Source organism: Microtus ochrogaster, unplaced genomic scaffold (genome assembly GCF_000317375.1).
Source record: "Microtus ochrogaster isolate Prairie Vole_2 unplaced genomic scaffold, MicOch1.0 UNK6, whole genome shotgun sequence".
Taxonomy (NCBI): domain Eukaryota; kingdom Metazoa; phylum Chordata; class Mammalia; order Rodentia; family Cricetidae; genus Microtus; species Microtus ochrogaster.
In genome coordinates, this window is record NW_004949104.1 from 10,338,888 (window position 1) to 10,360,864 (window position 21,977).

At 50.4% G+C, this 21,977-nt stretch overlaps 1 protein-coding gene across 4 annotated transcripts in view; it reads right to left on the minus strand.

Annotated features, from left to right (window-relative positions):
- The window catches only part of Limk2 (LIM domain kinase 2), a 70,040-nt gene that overhangs the window by 22,313 nt on the left and 25,750 nt on the right, over positions 1-21,977 (minus strand). For 2 of the 4 annotated variants that reach the window (XM_005366100.2, XM_026788708.1), the window contains exon 1: positions 5,996-6,415. The exons of the other annotated variants lie outside the window; for them this stretch is intronic. In XM_005366100.2, coding sequence (XP_005366157.1) covers positions 5,996-6,048 — 53 coding nt within the window. In that variant the 5' untranslated portion in view covers positions 6,049-6,415. Of the gene's footprint in view, positions 1-5,995; positions 6,416-21,977 lie in introns of those variants that run through there. 4 annotated transcript variants of the gene reach the window in all.

A 21,977-nucleotide genomic window follows, 5' to 3' on the forward strand; every position in this document is an offset into this window, starting at 1 on the left:
TACACTGTGAGGACAGACTGCCTACCGTAAGTGGCAAACGCTGTCTCCCCTACACTGGCTACCTGCTGTAGCCCCTTGGTAGGGCTCCTAGGCCTGCCACTTACTGACTGCCTGGGTAAGATACTTCACCTTTCTGCTCAGTTCCTCACCCGTGAACAGACCGCTGTGGAGATAAATGAGACAACAGGTATATATGTGTATAAACGCACAGATAGCTTATATAAAAGGCCCAGCACAGCAGGGACAAAACAAATGTTAACTGAAATTAGGTGACACCTCATGCCATTGCACTAGTTAGGCAGCTTTGTACAACTTTTATTTATTTATTTTTGAGTCTTTCTGTGTACTCCTGGTTATCCTGAAACTTTCTATATAGACCAGGCTGGCTTCCAACTCAGAGAACCTCCTGTGTCCAGCTCCTGAGTGCTGGGGTTAAATGTATGCTACCATACCTGGCCTTGTTATTGTTTTTTTGTTTGTTTGTTTGTTCTGCGATAGATGTTCACTCTGTAACCCAAGATAGTCCTGAGCTCACAGCAATCCTCCTGCCTTACCTCCCACTATACCCAGCTTGGATAAGTTCCCTTAGAGGGCTGTGTTTGAGACAGGGTCTGACTACGTAGCCCTAGCTGCCTTGGAACGCAGAGATGTCCATCTTCAAGTACGGACAGTAAAGGCATTCATCACCATGCCTGGCTTTCTTAGAAGCTTTGTTAGCCAGATGTAATTAACAGCCAACGTCAGGATCCTTCTCCAAGGTCTAGCAGGACAGAGACTCTTACATAAAACGACTGATCAAAGCGCAGGGTTCTGGAGCGCTCGCCCAGCTGATGGTGCCTGGGCTCAGGGAGCACTGTGCAAAGGAACAGAAAGACTGAAGACTGATCTAGAGAACAGGAAGTTGGGTTTTTTGTTTGTTTGTTTTGATTTTGGTGTTTTGAAACAGAGTTTCTCTGATTAGTCCTGGCTGTCCTGGAACTCACTCTGTAGACCAGGCTGACCTCAAACTCAGAGATCCCCCTGCCTCTTCCTCTTGAGTGCAGGGACTAAAGGCATGTGCCACTGCTACCCAGCCAGGAACAGGAAGTTTGATTGTGAAAATGTGTCTCCTAGAAGTGTCCAAGGAGCTACTTGAGGTCTCTTATCTCAGAAACACCACCTGCCACCTACCTGATCTGGGTTATCCCCTTTCTCATCTGTGAAACGGTAAGATGGTCTCAGGCACTCAGAGCGGCTGTGAGGGTAAATGGTTCTGAGTGACTGGGAGGCACCTAGCAGGAAAGCCAGCACTAGAAGCAAGGGCTTCTCGCCTTCCCACTCCTGACTTCACACTCTTGTGTAAGCGGCCTTCTCTTTCATCAGACTGTAAAGTCCTTGAGAGGAGAGACAGGGTCCCAGTCCTTCTTGGTACACTCAGCATCCAGGCCATGGGCTAGGCAGAGTAGGCCTTCAGCAAATGTTTTCAGGCTGAAAATGGTGCAGGAACCATGTGTCAGGAGTAACCATGAGCTAACGCGGGAGTACTAAGGTCCCAAGTCATCAGACCTGTCCCTTTCCAGTCTGCTGTAGTGAAAAGCTGGTGCAGGCATATTTGTACCCGACTGCAGGCCTGGGCTCTGTTACACCCTCACAATGGTATGTGCGCCACCTCAGGGTATGGGAGCACCAGAACACACCCTCCTTTCTACTGCCAGTATCCTGCTTTTGTTCACTGCAAGTAGCTCTTGCCAGGCAAGGGAACAGGCAGAGAAACAAGTGTAGGCACGCAGTAGCAGCCACACCAGCCTCCTGGGAAGCACACCTGGCTGGAGAACGACATCGCCAACGCACGTCGTGTGTCATGGAATGCCTTTGTAGAGTACGGCCAGATATTGCACAGGTGCCTGAAGTACAGGACGGCGAGCAGCTGACAGAACTGGCTGCAGGTCCCTTAAGCTCTGCTCTTGACAAGGAACTCGACGGGACTCTCAGGCCACTGGAGACTTCAGAGCGCTAGCTGAGCTATTAACGACACCTGCTATTAGTTGATCAACACCCAGGTGACGGAGCTGTGACCATCTCCGCCGCAGCTTACCTCAGACATGGCATGTCTAAACTGCCAGGCTTCAGGATTCCTGTCTCCAGTAACTGGAAGACTGGAACTGTGACAGCCCAAGTCGAGTGCTAGCCCTTCATGCTGTTTCCCCCTTAGCTCAGCCAGTGTAACTGGGAACATCCATTCTCTTCATTCATGGACACACTGTTCTGTTCTCCAGTGGTAATGTCTGTCACAGAATCCAAAATACACCGTGGAAAGGGGGCACCACGCAAAGATATCTGTCCTACCTCAGAGTCCCATAAGCCATGCCTTTCTCTCCCCGCCTCCCAGCTTTCAATTTGTGAGAGCTTCAACAAGTCAGTCTTCTCTGGCTCAGACCCCAAAGCACCCAGCTAGGAGGCAGAAATGGTGGGTCAGAAACCAGGGCTCCTGAGGAACCAGGTACGAAGAGTTAAAAACCTCAGAGAGACACACAGGAGGCCAGGGACAGGGAGCTGAACCTAAGGGGAGCCTTTGAAAGGCTGGGCAGACAGACAGGGTGAATGAGAACAGGGCGCTACTTCCCTCCGCCCTGACTCTACAGAGAAGGCGTCAGTGACCAGCTGAGACTTTCCCAGGTAACCGCCACCTTTCACTGAAGCCAGCTGCTCAGTGACTCTCTGGAGCTGTGAAAATGACATCAGGTGAAAAACCCCCAAGGGGCACTCACAGCAGCTTCCATTTCCTTCCTTCTCCAATTTGAGAACAGTAAGGGCAATGGAGATGGACCCTCTTCCCTCCACGCCCAGGGAATACAGATCTGTTCACCTAGAATTAAGCAGGCTTCCGGGAGAAAGGGGAGGTGCTGGAATGAATTTCGTGGAGTCTTAGCAATCAGGGCCTCATTACTGTGCATCTACAACACCTAAGGACCAACCGACCAGGTAAGTGCTGAGAGAAGCCAAGTGATACAGGCCCCACCTTCACATACATCCAAACCAGACCGATGTTTACAGGTAAGCTCTCAAGCCCGTGGCGTGAGGGAACTGAAGAGCCATCACTTGGGTGGGTTTACACATATTAAAGCACGGGCCCTCCCATGTCCTGGGGATGGCGGAGCTGGATGCTCTCATCTCTCGAGAAGTAGCTCTGGCTGCTGCTGTCAGCCTCTTGTCTCTGAGTTTGGACTAGGCTAAGGAGAAGAAAAAGAAGCTACATAACCGGAGGGTACCACGAAGTAGGGGTGCCAATTGTCCTCCAGGGCCCACCAGGGTAGATATGAACAGGGGCATGGATCCACCGCCACACCTCCTCTGGTGCTTCTCCCCAAAGACCCTATGGATTGAAATCATCTGCAAACACACCGCGCCTCGTGTGGACTAAAGTTGTTACTCTGTTTTTACAGAATCTACCCGACATATACCAAGTTTCTGCTCAACCATGGCATGAGCTGTAAAGCCAGGAGGCTGGCGGTTCAAATAAAGTGTGCAGCTTCACAGAGGGCTTCCTCTCCCCGGGAGGGGAAAGTCTGCATGCCTGAGTAGCCAAACAAGTTACAGTTAGGAACCATTTACCTGATCCAAGCCCTTCGCTTCTTCAGATAAGAAAGTCTCAGAAGGCTGAAGGGAGGCTGCCAAAGCTTATTACTACGTTGAGTAAGTTTTCTTTTTAAACATGGGTTGCTAATTTATAATGCAAAGCTGTGTTTGTTTTCTTCAAGAGATAATGTAGGAAGCAAGCTCATTAAAGCAATGTTGGACATTAAGGGAAATTCTACACTAGGGAATTCCTTCAAAGATGGGGTGAAGAGGGCACCCGTCACTCTTCCGACTGAGGAACATAACTCAGTGGCAAGAGTTCCCACTGATAAATGTGTGAAGCTGTGGCCTCACCGGCACTACACAAAAAGACCACTCCCTAATTTACATCTTCTGTAAGCGGACAGTCTGAGGTGTTTCCTTACCTGGGGCAGGCAAGGAAGACCATGTGCTCTCTGCTAGTGAGGACGGCCAGGCCGGGGGGTGTACAGGGTACAGGGATGACACCCTTCCTTCCCATCTCCCTCTTTCCCCATCACATGGTCACGCCTGATCACGTCCCATGGAATCTGGTTGCGTCACCTTCCTTGCAACCACAGCCCAGAACTCCAGGACTTTACTCCTCCGGAGGCCTGAGGGTCAAGAACTTAACTTGTTTGACACAATCCAGGAAGGGCTCTGGTTCAGGAGCCCAGGAAGTTTCCTTCTGTGTAGGAACAAACAGGTCTCGGGAGGGGACAGGCACTTGGTCACAGAGGAGAACACGTAGGAAGGAGGGGGCTGGTGGGAGGCAGCTTTATGACCAGGTAGTGATTTAGCCCGAAAGCTTGGAAAGCAGAGAGTTCAGGCGGTCCCTCCCCTGGGGCACAAAGCCTCGTGCTGCCCCCCTTCAGCAGTAGCTTCAGGAATGTGGAAAGGGCTGAGGGTCCACTGCAAGCCAGTGCCCTTTTGATTCCAGCTGGGCAAACAGAGCCTGGGGAATGGAGGTGAGGTCATCAGGTTTCCCAGAGGCTGGTGTAGAACAAGACAAAGGACTGTTGGACCTGGGAGGCCCTGGGGACCCAGCTCTCAGAAGTTCATTACCTGCTCCAGCTCCAGAGAAGCTCATGACCACACAGATTAAAAGGGCACAGTGTTCCTGGTCGCCAAAGGAACAACCCTTCCCCCAAGATTCCTTTCCAGGACTTAGAGGAACAAGGACCCGGACAAATGGCTACTACAACACTTGGCATTTGGATTCCGCAAGGTAAAATCCACCTCCTAAACTCAGAGCAACTTCTTTCCACAATTCAGAAAAAAAACAAAACTAAGACCTCAATAGACCTGGCAAAAACATCCCTTTTCTGCTCTGCTGAGGGGAAACTGAACCCGAGAGCAGGTATGTGAGGGAGATGTGGACAGAGGCAGCCGCAGCCCCCTAACCCCCGAGGACGAGAAACTCCAAAACCAAAGCAAGCCTTGCATTTTGCTGCTCTTGAGTCTGGGAGCTTCATCAGTAAAATGGGGCTGCACAGTCTCTCTTCAGGCTCGACAGACAAAAGCCTGAAGTGCCTAGCAGGGTGGTTGCTGTGTCACTGAGGCCAGCCCCTCTCAGTCTCTGCTTCCCAGCACTCTACAAGGGCCCAGTCATTCACTGAAACCTCGTGGTAGCAGCCACAGATTGCTATCCTAGGAGTGAGAACTGGTCACCAAGCTGGGCTGGGGAAGCTGGAAGAAAAAGTTAGGCAGGACTACTGGTGGAGGGGAGGCAGCCCTCAGAAAAACAGGTTTCTCCCAAAGAATAAAAACAAGCCCCACCCCAGGCAGGAATGGCTCCATTCAGAAGGGACCCAGAGGGCCAGAAACCCCCTGGGGAGTTTCTCTTGAAGGTGGGGTGGGGCAAAGAGCAAAGACAGACAGGTCAGGGGAAGAAAGTTTCACGCCTCCTCGTGAAGGGCCCACAGAGAGCCCCTGCGGATACTCAGACCTGGGGGCCGACCCAGAAACTTCACTCACGGGAGCTAAGAAACCATTCAAGGCCAGGGCAAATATGCTTGCTATTAAGAGAACATGTACACAGTGCCTACTGTGTACCAGGCTACTTACACCCAGGCCTTGCCAGCTTTCAGTTTGGCAAAACCTGCCCATCCTGCTTGTTGGGACAAACTCCTGGGCAGGCGGCACGGCCTGTAGGTAAGGCATGTGAGGGTTACAGAAGGCAACCCACTTGTGGTTCTCCCCAGAAACGGCAACAACCAAGGTGCGTTAGGAAGGCGCTTCCTTCACCTCTCTGTTTTCAGGACATCGGGGTGCCCTTTCCAGGCCGCTTCTGCCCTGGTATAAGCTCTTCTGGCAAAACCAGGCACAAGTGAAGTCAGGAGAACAAGGAAGACATCGGCCTTCCCCTCAGGAGCAGGGGCCGGGAGAGGGGATGAGGAGGAGGACTTGGAGAGCAACTCACCTAAAGGGGTCTCTGGAGGTGAAGTAAGCCGGGACAGACAAGTAACTCCCCATCTTCTTCCCACACCAGATAAACAGGCTCAGCTGCAACCCCGTCTGGGAGTGCCTCAGGCTGGCTGCAGACGGCCACCATGACAGGCGGGGTTCCCGGCACCTCTGGTTGGAGCCGGCCGCCCGGTGCTCACCTCTGCCTCCGGAGCAGCAGGAGAGAGAGGACTCTAGGCCCCTGGCTCCCTGGCAGATTCCCGCAGGGGCACAAGGGTGGTGCTTCTCCTCCCTAGTGCTCGGGAGCCCCGTGGCTCCTCGGGGCTGCGGGAGAAGCACCTCTCTTCAGAGGCTGTGGACACTCAGGCATTCTGGGGAAGGGGCCGGTGATTAGCTAAAAATGAGATGCTGCTGTCAAGTTAGTCCCGGCCTTCAGTCCCACCCACCCCGAATGAGGGAGGGAGGAAGAGGAGGGGCTCGGGCAGAACCGAGGTGTGTGGTTGGAGCAGCTCTTAGGAAACAGAGCTCGCAGCGAGGGGTGGAGCCCGGGCGGGAGCGAGGCTGCAGGCAAGCGCGGTAGACAATAACTGGAGGTAGCCGCGTGTCCACCGCACAGCTCAGGGCGGGACAGCGCGGGAGGGCCAACACATCCGAGTCCGAATGTCCCCAGCCTGAAGAGCTGCCTGCGGGACTGACTCGGCCGAGACGTGAAAAGCACGTCAGCCAGCATCGGCAGAGAGACACCCACGGGAGGTGGGGGTCTCTCCAGGAAGGGAGGCCGCTCCCTAGAAACATCTTCAGCTCCGGACTGGTTCTGTCCTGGTGTGGGGACTCCCATCCACCTACTCCCTCTGGCTTGGTCTGGGGACAGCCTCAAGGGAGCTGGTCACTTCCACTCTGGGGCAGGGCTGTGCTGCCGGACAAGGAAACAGGGCCCAGGGTAGGCATTCTCTGAGATGGAATCATCCCCACTTTATATTATAGGAAACTGAAGTGGCCAGAGATTAGGTGACTTGCTGCTGGCCAAAAGCCATGCAGTGGTGAGGCTGGGACACCCCGCTTCGTTCCCATAAGTCACTTATTGATCCCAGTAAACAGTGGTGTTTCTTCCACTGTCTGAGAAAGGGAAACCTCAACTGAAGAATTACCTCAATCAGACTGGTCTGTGGCCCTGTCCCTGAACTGCCTTGATTGATGATTGACGTGGGAGGGCCCAGCAGGTGAGTCTAGAAAGTGTAAGAAAGCTAGCAGAGGGCCAGGTACAGTTGCCCACACTTTTAACCCGGAGAAAGTGGCAGGCCCAGTACTACGTGGGAAGCGTCTGTCTTTTTGTTGTTTGTTTTGTTTTCGAAAACAGGGTTCATGTAGCCCTGGATGTCCAGGAACTCGCTCTGTAGACCAGGCTGGTCTTTGAACTCGGAGATCCACCTGCCTCTGCCTCTGCCTCTGCCTTCTGCGTGCTGGGAATAAAGGTGTGTGTCATCACCTACAGCAAGACCTTGTCATAAAAAAATAAAATAAAAAATAAATAAAGCTAGCAGAAAATGAAAAGAGCAAGTAGGAAGTAGCTTTCCTCAAGATTTGTACTCCAGGCTCCTGCCTTGAGCGCCTCTCCTGATCCCTCAAGGAAGGGCTCTGACCTGGAAGCGTAAGCTGAAATAAACCCTTCCCTCCCCAAGCTGCTTTTGGTCCTGGTGTTTACCACAGAAAGTAAAGTAGGCTAGTGTCCAGTGTTACTATGCCTCTCCCACCGGAGAATGGACAGGTGGAAGAGACGATGATATGAGGCGCCGTCCAGGAGACCGAAAGCCCTAGATATCTGGGATAGGGGCAGACCAAACCAGAGCCTACAGGAAGATCTCCTCCCCGAGTCTAGAGGGCTACAGAGGGGAAAGGGAGACTGCTGGAGGGGACTAGGAGCCACCCAGGCCTTGATGGACAGGAGGGCTGAGACACAGGCTCTTCCCACCTGGTATGCACACCTAGTCACACAGCAACTATCTGTCACTGTGAAGGGTGACAGGGAGGTCCAGGACAGAAGTGATCCCTAGGTGACAAGGGACTGCTTTTCCATTTCTCCCGCTGGGTGTGCAGTCTGGCTGGCCTGTGTGGTAAGAGCCTAGGTCTGTATCCTGGCAAGGAGCGTTCACTGAGCATGTAGTATGTCCTTGGCCCTGGGTTAAGTGCTCACCAAACATTCTCTGGCAGTGGTGGCACATGCCTTTCTTAATCCCAGCACCCAAGAGGCAGAGACACGTGGATCTCTGAGTTTTGAGGCCAGCCTGGTCTACAGAGTGAGTTCCAGGACAGCCAGGGCTGTCACACAGAGAAAACCTGTCTCAAAAAACAAACAAAACAAAATAAACAAAAAAGCCTTTGTGCGGCATACATGTTACATACATGTTACACCCACTGAACAAATGACAAAACCACAGTTCTGAGGGGTTATTGCCAGCTTGAAAACACCTTGTTAATAGTGAGGATGGATCTCAACCCCAGTAAGAATAATGCCTATGGAGGGGGGCAAAACACTTTCTTCTGTAAGGGGTTAGAGGTCAAATAGGTCAAAGATTATATAGACCCTGTCCTAGCTACTCAATATTCAACAACACAGCATCCTCAGTAAAATATAAACAAATAAATACAGCTGTGTTTCAACAAAACTTTATTTGTGGATACTGATATTTGAATTTTATATAATTTTCTGGTGATGTGAAATAGTCTATGGCTTTCTTATTTGTTTGTTTACCCCCTCAACCATTTAAAAATGTAAAAAATCAGCCTGGTGGTGGTGGCGCACGCCTTTAATCCCAGCACTCAGGAGGTAGAGGCAGGTGGATTTCTGTGAGATCGAGGCCAGCCTGGTCTACAAGAGCTAGTTCCAGGACAGACACCAAAGCTACAGAGAAACCCTGTCTCAAAAAACCAAAAAAAGTAAAAACTCAAAGACAGTGCAGAAACATGGTTAAAAATGGCTCTGGCCAGGCGATGGTGGCGCACGCCTTTAATCCCAGCACTTGGGAGGCAGAGGCAGGCGGATTTCTGTGAGTTCGAGGCCAGCCTGGTCTACAAGAGCTAGTTCCAGGACAGGCTCCAAAGCCACAGAGAAACCCTGTCTCGAAAAAAAAAAAACCAAAAAAACAAACAACAACAACAACAAAAATGGCTCTGAGTGCTAAGTGTGGTATTCTAGCAGAGACAGGTGGATCTCTGGGAGTTTGAAGCCAGACTGACAGGCTGCATAGTGAGACCCTGTCTCCAAAATTAAAGGTTTTGGCATCTGTAGTGGATGCTGAATTCAGGTTTGCCCATTTACCACTGCGGACAGCACTGCAGCTCTAGAAGCAGTGGAGAACGGGCGGGGAGGGGGCATGCAGCCTGCACCTCATCAGTGGAGAAGAGTGAGCATGGGATGGCCACGCAGCCTGCACCTCGAACTGCTTGCAACACTGGGAATGATGGTTAACCCACTATTTGGTAGTGCCGTACCCACCCCACCCCCCTTAGAGAGGAAGGAACTGAGGTACACTGAGGTTATCTAACTGAACAACTAGGAAGGGAAGCCAGGATCTGAACCTAAGCTAGACAGGATAGGCTGTGCTTCACCATGCTGGACTGGGGTAGTGCAGCCTGGGCCCAGAGCCAGACTGTCTGGGTCTGAATGCAACAATGCACTCCCCTTAAGCCCTTGGCATTGAGTCTGGAACACATTAAGAGTTGATAAATGCTAGCTGTTAATATCATTGAGACTACTGTTCAACTTCTGCACAAGATGCGTAGCCTTTAGAAAGCCTCTGCTGGTCTAGGCTTTGGGTTAGGTCTCTACATAGCTTCAACATCCTTTTATTCCTATAAGGGGCTGGTGGGCTCCCTGTTTTCCTTGGACCTCAAGTTGAGATTAAATCTCTTGAGCCAGTCTCGAAGGAATCAGGATCTTGCCTGGGGACCACACGAGGGCCACAGGGGGGTGAAGCAGAGTGGAAGGGAGGTGTCACAGGACACTGAGGGCTGGTGGCTGGCTGGAAGCTCTTTTTCCTCCAGCTACAGAGCCCAGATGTACTACGCTCCCCTGTAATTCAATCAGGCAAGGAGGGAGCCCCTATTTAAATCTGCAGCTAACATCAAATTTATCCTTTGATTTCCATCTGATGAACGGAGTGTAGATGGAAGAAAATCAAGGCACAGAGGCCAGGGCCAGGGAGCCCCTGAGCATAACTCCTTTTGACGTTTCCCAGGGCCGCGGGCCGCAGTGAGTCGATGTCTAGGAATGCAGGCAGGAGGCTGCGGGCCTTCTCCTCTTCCCTCTCTCCTCACAAAGGATGTGGTGGGTGGAATAGTGGGGAACTAAGAAGAGGATTCCTCAGCGCCACGTGAGTGCCCCTCACCCGGAAGTGCGGCAGCCGTCTCCCCAAGCTCTGGGCTGCAGCGGAAACCTCTCCCTGCTGGAATCTATCTGACCCCCATAAATCTGACTTTCAGGAGATGCCTTTAAAGGATTGATCACCAGATAAAGGGAACACTGGTTAGTCAGATGCTGGCTACTCATAGTGAGATTCCTTCAGGCCAACCTCAAAGGGTCCAAACCACTCAGAACCAGGAGGTGGAAAGCCACACTGGGGGATACACTTTCCCTTTCTGTCCAGAAAAGGGAGCTGCTCTGAAAGGTCCAAGGAGCAGCTGGGAGGGACCCAACAGTCACAGATGCCCAACGCAACAGCAAGGACCCTGGGACTGGCAGTTACAGCTCAGACAAAACGGCAAGGTGGTGCTAATCTCCTGTACATTTCACGATTTGGAAACGAACTGCCCAGAACCAGCTGAGACTCCAAGGTGCCTGGATTTGGTACAGGTTGAAGAACAGTTTTCAGAGCTGAGAGCCTCTAGAGGTCATCCTGGCGAGCCGTGGTGAATGAATGGATCACTCACCCCATCCTCTGCCTGCACGAAAGCTTCAGACAAACGAGCTGAAATCAGTGACCTGTGTTTGCTGCCCTCTGTTGGTGTGGAGGACTCCAAGCAGGAAAAGGTTGCTGCTTGCTTGCTTGCTGGGGACTACTTGAGCACGCTGGGTGAACATTCCACCACTGGGCTATAAATTCATAGCTCCTTTTCTTTTTTAAAGAAAAATTTAAATTTTGAAACAGGATCTCAGAATGTCAGGCTTTCCTTGAATTTGTAATCCTCCTGTTTCAGCCTTCTGCGTAGCTACAGGCACACGTATCATGGCCGTCTGGGGACCTGTCTCTTATCCTTGCTGCTAAACACAGCCTGAGCAGACCATCCGGTCTCTGCTCTTCCCCTCCCCAGCTTACTTCCTAGACTTTGGAAGCATCTAGAAAGAACACTTACAGCATGCCCCGATAGCTTTATGTCACCTTGACACAAGCTAAAGTTATCTGAGAGAAGGGAACTTTAATTAAGAAATTAACTTCAGCCGGGCTGTGGTGGCGCACGCCTTTAATCCCAGCACTCGGGAGGCAGAGGCAGGCGGATCTCTGTGAGTTCGAGACCAGCCTGGTCTACAAGAGCTAGTTCCAGGACAGGCTCCAAAGCCACAGAGAAACCCTGTCTCGAAAAACCAAAAAAAAAAAAAAAAAAAAAAAAAAGAAATTAGCTTCATACTCGGGGTGTGGTGGTGCACATCTTTAATCCCAGCACTCAGGAAATAGTCTCTGAATTCAAGGCCAGCCTGGTCTACCTTGAGTGAGTTCCAGGACAGCCAAGCCAGGATTACACAGGGAAACCCTGTCTCAAAAGAAACCCAAACCTGAACCCAAAGAAGAAAGAGAGGAAAAGAAAAATAAAAGAAAGGCAAAAAAAAAAATATATATGCCCTCACAAAATAATGCTGTAAGCAAGCCTACAAGGCATTTTCTTAGTGCCTTGGTGGGAGGGCCCAGTCCATTGTGGGTGGTGCCACCCCTGGGCTGGTGGTCCTGGGTCTAAGAATATAGGCTGAGCAAGCCATGAGCAACAAGCCAGTAAGCAGCATTTTCCATGGCTTCTGCACCAGCTCCTGCTCCAGGATCCTGCCCTGGCTTCCTTCAGAGATGGACTACAAAGTGGAAGTGGAAGCTCATAAACCCTTTCTTCCCCACTTGCTTTCTGGTCATGGTGTTTCCTCACAGCAACAGAAACCCACAGCAGGACACCAGAGGACTCCCCTCCAGGCTCATCTGTTTCACTTTTGGAGTAGCGTGACAAGACCAGGGATGAGGGAGCATGTGCTTTCTGCCATTCACACACCGCTTCACCGTCACAGAATTCCTCAGCACAAATCCCTCACACACACCCCATCCCCCTCGGTGTTGTCATCCTACCGAAAAGCCTGGCAGGACCACCACACCAGGACCTGAGGCGTCACTTTACTCCACCAGATAGGCTGCTTTGACCATATCCTGCCCTGACCACAACTGGCTGCCCTCAGGTACCCCCAAACCTCTGCTCTTAGCTCCTCCCACAGCCTCCTGTGCCTTCATCTGGCCACTGTCTTTTTTTTCTTTTCCTTTTTTTTTTTTTTTTGGTTTTTCGAGACAGGGTTTCTCTGTGGTTTTGGAGCCTGTCCTGGAACTAGCTCTTGTAGACCAGGCTGGTCTCAAACTCACAGAGACACGCCTGCCTCTGCCTCCCAAGTGCTGGGATTAAAGGCATGCGCCACCACTGTCGGGCTGTCTTTTTTTTCCTTTCATCCAACTATAATGGAACACTTATTCCCCTCTAGGGTTTCGACATGTCTCCAAGCTCTCCACACACAAGCAAGGTTCCGTGTCCATGTGCGTCCACCACTCTGCCATATCAGGCTCGAAGAGGGTAGGTGCCAGGTACTAGGTTTTGGCATAAGACAAGCCTAGCCATGTGCTCTGTAACTATGGCTCTAGACTCTCCATGTGGGTGTGACTACAGTCACAGAGGGTGGACGATAACTAACATCTTCAAGGCATGCTCAGTTCCCAAGGAGTTTAGTCCCTCACAATGGTGGGGCACGGCAAGCCAGCTCAGCGGCGTCAGGCAATCCACCACATTCACATGGACCGAAGTACAGGGCTGAGGTAGAAGCAGCGCCCACTGATCTTAAATCTCAAGGCCTTTCTCCTCCACAGACCAAGTCAAAGATTTGGAAACAGGGCCTGCACTGGTAGATGTGTTGGGTCCTGCTTTCTGGTTTTTTCCCTCCCTACAATTGTACCGTGAGGATAAAAATGGAAGGGTAACAAACCCCTGGGAAACCCCAAGAGAACTGCATGGCCAGCAAGCCCCTGGGAACTAGAAACATCCACTTCCTGCGGAGCCTAAGCAATCGGCTCCTCTCCCAGCGGTTCACTGCCACCTGCCCATCATCTGCCCAGAACTTGTATGGTGTCGACAAGATCACAAACTTACTTTTTTCAGGATCTCTCTTTCCCTGTTTAAAACAAAACAAAACAAAACAAACTGGGCCACTTGTATGTGTTTTTCCCTCTCAGATCCCCATCCGGACAGGCACGGAGACGGAGGGGGCAGCCATTAGACTCTGGGCATGACCACCCTTCTCCGGTCTCTCTAGAGCTACCACAGGGGCCCCACCACCGCATGTGCTTTCCAGCTGCCCCCTTTCAGGGTATTTGGATCATCTAATATCACACACATCATATAATGGGTGCAACTGTACATTTGGGCTTTTCTATTTGCCATTCCTACTTTTGACTTAGTTTCCATCCAGAAGCCAAGCTGTATGCTCTTTCTTCCCGTGAGAGCTGGTTAGTGTGATGCCTTCGTCAGGGCTGGTAGGGCAGCTTGAGCCCAGGAGCTCATAGTCACCCAGTAGAGGGTACTTAGTTTTCACACTAGGAAACGCGGAGTTCCACAAGGCAGACACAGAGGTGAGCTTGGTATGCACGCACATACTGTCACTAAATTCCCACACTGGGGGCTGTCACCTCCTTTTTACATAGGAAGAAATGAAGGCTTTTCTTCAATTGAGATGGCCTGTCAGAGAGGCTCCTGTAGAAGAACTGGCAGGGCTGGGATTTAACTTGAGCATCCAGGTTCAAACACTGAAGTTGTCACAAACAGCTATTCTGTGCTTACTTCTTGATCACAGTGGTATTTCTCAAGGTGTGGAGGAAAGAACAGCTATTCTGGAGCCCGCTAGGAAAATGACACTATCCCCGGCAGTGCCCAGTACACAGCACCACAGTTTCTGAGGCTTGGGGAAGACAGTAGTTGTGGTACACACTGAAAGCCGAGGACATAGCTTTCTTCTTTCCAAGCACTTCACTTGATTTCGTCTCCCTGCCACGCTAACCCTGGATGTGGATAGAATAACTATCGCTCCCTCGCTGCAAACATGAATGTACAGAGAGATGCTCATTTTATGCTGAAGGCTGCTTGCTCACTGTCAGGGTTAGGGTTGCTTAAGCCTCGACTTACTGGGAACTTTTGCCTTCCTCGTGCTGCTATTACTCATTTGAAACTCCATGGCAACTATCACCCTCTTTTTGCAATGACGCTGTATGGAAGAGGAGCTTAGGAGACATGGCCATCCTGTTCCAACTGGAGTTGCAGAAGTGACTCAGTGATAGAGCTTTTCTAGTACGCAGGACGCCTTGGGTTCCACCTCCAGCAACACATACATGCACATACATGTAAGCTCAAACAAATGCGTACTGCTAACTTCAAAACCCGTTGTCACGTCTACAAGAGTCAGTCACGGAGGAGGTGGGAGGTAGACCTCTGAGCCAATCACGTGTTTCAGAGCACTGTCAAGAAGGCGGAGCCAGATGATGATGACAGAGACACAGAAGAAAAAAAACCCTAATTTAAGTCTGACATGGGATGCCGAAGCTGTTTGGTCATTGTGAGGAGAGTGAAGACAGGAGAATTGTGCTGTGGCACAGGCCTTGCATTCAGGAGACAAAGACAGGAGGATCTCTGTGAGTTTGAGGCCAGTCGAATCTACATAGTGAATTCCATGACTGCCAAGGCTATGCAGAGAGACCCTGTCTCAAATTCCTGCCCCATCCCAAAGAGAGAAAACTTGGTAGCACCTCTCTAGCATGACTCAGAGAGAGAAGGGGGGCGGTTCTAACATTTTGTGGGGGTGAAAGAGAAACAGTAGAGTGGGCTGCTATGGCAGCAAAGGGGAGGGGGCTTTGATGGTTTAATACTCAGTCATAGTATAGACAGAGGTCTTTCCGTTTGTTTGTCTGTTTTGAGACAAGGTGTTCTCTGTGTAGCACTGGCTGTCCTAGAATTCACTCTGTAGACCAGGCTGGCCTCGAATTCAGAGGCCTGCCTCTGCCTCCCGAGTGTTGGGACTAAGGGCGAGGGCTACCAGCGCCTGGCTCTAGACAGGGGTCTTATTACACTGTCCATCTCAGAAGAAAAGCTTGCCTGGGGGTACTGCACAGCAGAGAGGATGAGGGTGCACACGAGAAGGACTTCATCCAAGCTCTCTGAAACATCATTTCACAAGGCACTACTCACCGAGCAAACACCCTGACACCGCTCCATTCTAGGCAGTGTGTGAAGCCATGCAGTGTGCAACGCCACGGGGCACAAAGGTAGATTAGATATGGTTCCACCCTTGGAAAACTATATTGAAGACTACAGCTGTGTGTGCAAACAAATACAGCAAGGGCTTAACTCAAGTATGAGGAAGATTAACAAGGAGGGTGAAAAAAGTCTCCTCTGATTGGTAGGGATGGACATGGGGTGGGGTTCCTCCAGAGGACAAGCTGGATCAGCTGACATAGCAGGCTGATTGCCATGCAGACAAGAGACTTCTAGCTTGAAGGAACAACATAACCCTGAGCCTGTCCACTAGCAACAATGTAGTTGAAGAGGGGGGTGGATGGTGAGCCACTATAGATCACTAAAGACCAGACCCCTGGGCGACTAAACATACACACAGGCAGTGAAGAGTTATCAGAAGCATTTAAGCAAGTGGAAGGTCCCAATGGCTAGGGACCCGCTAATATCTGTTTCTAATATCTGAAACACCAAGGTGCTGTCTGAGCTCAAGTCTTTGTCCTGAGGCCACATCTCCATGGACCTGGCTATTTTAACCACTGACATTTAGCTGTATTGCTGTAAGCACTTAGAATCAAATGGTGGCCCCTGTAGATAATCATCCACTGCTCTGTGATACTGGGAAATTCAGGGCTGGAATGTGGCTCAGTGGTGGAATGTTTGCCTAGTACTCATGAAGTCTGGAGTGGATCCTCACTACTGAAAACAAACAAAAACACCACAAGAAAAGGGCTGGAGAGATGCTCAGTGGTTAAGATGCAGCAGATCTGGGTTTGATTCCCAGCACACAAATGTCTGTAACTCTAGACCGGGAGATCTAATGCCCTTTGCGGGCACCAGGCATGTACATAATGCATGGACACGCAAAGGGGAAAAGCACCCATACACATGTTTAGGTATGTGTGTGCCTGCTTGAGTTTATGTGTGCCAGGTGTGTGCAGGTGTTCATGGAGTCCAGAGTGTGTCAGAACCCCCAGAACTGGAGTTAGGGGGTTCTGTTTTAGGTGCTGGAAACTGAAACCAGACTTTCTGCAAGAGCCACAAGTGATCTTAACACTAAACCATCTCTCCAACCCCTATTTAAAAAAAAAATTAACAAAAATAACAGCAACAACAACAACAAAAACCTCATAAAACAACAGCAAAAATGTTGGCCATTCAGTGTCAAATGCTTCATCCGCGTGGACATTCTTCTCCTGGGCACTGGGAGGAAGAAATCCTTTTGCTATGCCAGCACATCTTAAGGCAATGGCAGCAGAGTGCATAAAAGACCCGAGATCCTTCCCTGGTTAACAACAGCTTACCAGTAGTGTGATCTCACCAAGGCTTTAGCCCTCTCTGTGCTTCAGTTTCTTATTTGATAAAGAGTTTAAGGTGAGAAAACAATTCCACACCCATTAGGTCAATGCTCAAAGACGCCATGGTAGTCAGAGGAAGGCCGGCTGCTAACCACCCATAACCCTCTCTACAGCTGCCATCTTGGTGAATAAACTAAACCGGGGCCTTTGGTCTAGCAGCAGACGTACCCCAGAGAAGTGGAGACACACTGTGACGGTTTACCAACACCACTGTCTACCTATACAATGACAAGAGAAATCAGCACAGGGAGGACTGAGATCTATGCTGGGCATCGCTGGGCATCGTAGTACACACACTTAGAGCTCCAGTCAATTGGGAAGCTGGGGCAGAAAGATCAACTGAGTGCTTAAAACCAGCCTGAGTGAGGGAGTGAGACCCTATCTCAAAAACAAACAAACAAATAAACAACAAACAAAACAAAGCCTGCGTGGCTAACTTGGGCATCAGAAGGCTGTTTTGTGTGCATGGACAGAGATTTTTTTTTCTCCTCTGGGATGTAATGAGTTGGTCAAACTAGCTCTGTTTCCATATAGAAAGAACCTATCAATAACTTTTTACAGGCACAGCGATGACTCTGCCTTGCGGCCTTTTCACTTCTACCTTGCTGCTGGCCATTTAGTTACTCATTTTTCTTTTGTGTGTGTCTTAGTTAGGGTTCCTATTGCTGTGTAGAGACAGCATGACCATGGCAACTCTTATAAAGAAAACATTTAGTGGGGTGGCTTACATCTTCAGAGGTTTAGCCCCTTATTATCATGGCGGGATGTGGCGGCATGAGGACAAACGGAGTGCTGGAGTTGAGAGCCCTACATCTCGGTCCTGGCAGCAGGAAGTGAGCTGACTTACTAGGCATGGATTGAGCATATGGGTCCTCAAAGCCTACCTCCACAGTGACACTCCCTCCAACAAGGCCATACTTGCTGCAACAAACTCACATCTCTTAATTGTGCCACTCCCTTTGGGGGCCATTTTCTTTTAAATCACCAGTTTGTTTTACTGTTTTGTTTTTTTCTATGGCAGGGTCTTATGTATCTAATGAAGCCCTGAGAGTGTGATGTCCTGATTCAGTACATGCTGTTGACTTGAGACAACCAGTCAAGGACAAAGTCTCAGACCCACAGGAAATTGGCAAAGCCTCACAGTCCCCTATTCCCTCAATGAGGCTCGGAACGGTGGCAAAGTCCCTCTCCTCAAGTATGAATGTTGACAGTGTGTGCAGAAAACGTCCACCATAGCTTTCCCTACCTGGATGTTTACGGCCTGGAGTCGGCTCCTCTACAGAGACTGCTCCCACAGAGAGTAACTAAACCTGCCTCCTCATTCAGCTGTATATAATAACCCTGATTGTTTAGCTGGATATAATAACCTGCCTCCTTGTTTATCTGTATATAATAACCCCACTCCCTTGTTCAGCTATATAGAATAACAGTGCCTCTCTGTCCAACCCTATATAATAAACACATGGGAGCCCAGTCCACCCTATCCCAACTTTTCGGTACATGTGTCTGTCATTTCTTCATTTCCTTGTTGCCCTAGACAGAGTTCTAGGATTCAAGCCATAGCAACCCCCGGGCCAGCCTCCAACTCACTATGTAGCTGAAGAGGACTTATCTTTAGTGTCAACTGATAAAACACTTTTCCTCAGATTGCCCTGTAGACAAGTCTGTGGGAGCATTTTCTTCATTAATGACTGACATGGGAGGGCTCCATCCACGGTGGGTGGCGTCACCTCTCAGCAGCTGGTCCTGGCTTATAAAAGAAAGCAGGTTGAGCAAGCCCTGGGAAAAAAAACCAGAGCGCAGAGCTCCTCCCTGCTCTGCTTCAGTTCCTGCATCCAGGTTCTGGGCCTGACTCCCCTCAGTGACGGGCTGTACTGTGGAAGCGTGAGATGCAATAAACCCAGGTGGCTTTTGGTCATGGTGTCTACTGCAGCAACAGAAAGCACACCAGGGGAATGTGCAAGGCCCGTTTCCAGCGCCACATGCGCTATTTCACTTGTGCACCCCCCACACTGTAACACTAGCAGGTAGGACACAAGTTAGATCTCCAATTAGGAATGAATTAACAACTGAAGTCCGAGCACGGAACCTGGAAATAGGAGGGGAGACAAGTCACAGAAAGTACCTGCAGTGCGCAGCCAGTCAGGGCACAGCCAGGATGTGCCCCTGGAGTCTGGCCTTACCACATGTTGCTGCTCTCATGGGCTGATCTTCAGCTCATAGGCACAAGCTTCATTTTCTTAGAGAACTGCCGTGTATTCACCATCCCCACCACAAGCCAGCTACGGCATAAGTCAAAGCCGCCATTCAAGTATTCCATTGTTTCCATTCTATGTTCGGCAGTATCTTCAGCTAGTGCCGTACTTTGCAGGTAAATTATTTTGTTTTAGCGGTGCTCAGGACCGAACTCAAAGCCCTGTGCATGTTGGGTACATAGTCTACCACTGAGCTAGAGATACCCTCCCCCACCCCTGACCCAAAGGTAACAGTAACACTGCCAAGCAACAAAGTAGCTTACTACTGGTTGGGACTGAGAGTTTGCACATTCTAGACAATTTAGACTTGGTGTGGATCAGAGCAGCTGGACTTATTTTCCCTACTGCATTCTTCCCAGAGATCCCGGGCACCCAGGACTTGCTCCTGTCTGGGCTGTACCTACAAACGCAGCTCAAGGCTGCTGGAGAACAGGCTCCTGGGTCTCTTCACTGCTCCCCACTGCAGGATAGCCTCTCTGAAGGCAGAAGACAGGCTTATCTTCTTACCTGACCTCACAATTCTCCAGAGCCCAGTGTCTGGCCCAATTCCTCCCTGCCATTTACGGGAACCGCAGCCACAGCCCGCTAAGGATGTGGAAAAGCGGAAGTGCAGGAAAGGCCGCACTTACATCACAGCTCAGGCAACTCTTTCAACGACTTGTTTCCTATACCAGCGATGTGTCGGTGGTGACACAATGAGGGACAAAATGCCCAGAAGTCCCTGAGGTCCCTTACCATGAGAAGTCACAGGGTACCATAAAGGAAATCATTGCACAAATCTAAAACTCCAAGAGACACGTCAGATGAAACTGAGAGCTCGGATGGGGAACTGAGCAGTATCCTTCAAGGGTGAGGAATACCGGTCCCTGAGCCATCCAGGGACAGACCTGACCCATGAGCAGAAGCTAATGAGGCAAAAAGAGGGAGCTGGCATTCCAGGCCCAGGGCACAGAACAATACAAGCGTTGTCAGCAGGAAAAGCAGGGGGGTTCAAGTGCAGAAAGCAGGAGGCCCTGGACACACACCGCTGTGGAAGACAGTAGAACAGAGCCCTGTGCATGCCAGGCGAGCACTCTGCCACTGAGCGGCAGCCTCAACCCGGTTTTTTTTGTTTGTTTGTTTGTTTTGTTTTTAATGTGTTTCTGAGAGTTGCAACTGAATGAATGTATTTGTACCACACGTGTACAACAGCACAGAGAGGAGCAGCAGAGGGTGTCAGAACTCTAGAACTAGAGTTACAGACAGTTGTGAGTTGTCATGTGGGTGCTGGGATTGAACTCAGGGGCCTCTGCAAGTGTTCTTAACCTCCAAGCCATCTCTCCAGTTCCCAGATTTTTTTCAAGATTTATTCTATTTTTTTTTTTTTAGACAGGTTTTCTCTGCATTAAAGCTCTGGCTGTCCTGAAACTCATTCTATAGACCAGGCCGGCCTCATACTTACAGCGATCCACCTGTCCCTGCCTGCTGAGTGCTGGGGTTAAATGTGTGCGCCACCACTGCCTGGCTATTTTAGTTTTAATTGTGTGTGTGGGTGAGCATGTGCAGGTGAGTAAGCTGCTTGTGGAGGGCACGGATGCCAGGTCCCCTGCACCTGGAGGTGCAGGAAGTTGGGAGCTCCTTGACATGGGTGCTGGCAACCCAACTCAGGTCCTCTACAAGAGCGGTCTATACTCTCAACTGCTAGGGCACCTCCTCTCAGATATCCTGTGTGTCACACTTCGGCTGCTCTGGAGAGAATGAGTGGCTTGGGAGGTGGGAGAGTGGGAGGGGAGACGGACAGCTTGGGATGGGCAGGAGAATAAGAGACAGAATAAAGTGAATACATTCATAAACAGTGTACGCTGGAGATAGAGCTGAGAGGCCGAGGCTAGAGATGACTCAGGAGCTAAGGGCTCTGCCCGCTTTTCCAGAAGACCCAAGTTCAGTTCCCAGTGCCACATCAGGTGTCTCACAAGCACCTTTAACTCCAACTCCAGGGGATGCAACGCCTTCTTCTGGCCTCTGAGGGCATCCCCACCCATGTGGTACATATGCTCACACACACACACACACACACACACAAATAATAAACATAAACCCTGGGCCAGGCATGGTGGCGGACACCCTTAATCCCAGCCCTTGGGAGGCAGGAACAACCTGGTATACAGAGTGAGTTCCAGGATGGTCAGGCTATATAATAAGACCAAACCTCAAAACTAACTAACTAAATCTGGAAAAAAAAAAAAAGACAAACAAAAACTGACAGAGGCTGGGTCATGAAGGACAAGGAAGTAGAAGTATCAAGGACTTTCATTTGTGACCTAGGCAGGTGATGGAGTGTGGTGTCCATCATTCAGTGAACCAGGCTAAAATGGGTGAGTCCCAGCTGAGTCCAGTGTTTCTGGAAGATACCTGAAGAGACATACAAAAGTGGACCACACTGGTGTTTCCTGTAAGTCCCAGCTACTTAGGTAGCCGAGGCACAATGACTGCTTGAACACAGAGTTTGAAAACAGCCTGGGAAGCCCTGTAGGATTCCATTTGAAAACAGAAGAAGAAGAAGAACAGGCAGCTAGTAGGACAGATGAGGTCAGAGCTCAGTAAGGGGCCGGGGCAGAAGGAGCTCATCTCAGGGTCTGTGTGCGGTGGACGGTGGAAGTCAGAGCTGTTCAGGAGGCAGCCTGGGAGAGGAACACACCTAAGGAGTCACACCACAGGCCTGGGAAGGCAAGAAAACTGCAATTACCAGAGAGGCTGGGCATGTTCCCCATGGGAAAATGGGGGCATGAGGAATGTCATGGAAGCCAAAAGCTGGGTGTGATGATTTAGACCGAGAATCCCAGCACCAGGAAGCTGGCAAGTGTGGCTGCGGTTGTGGACAGCCTGGACTATGTAG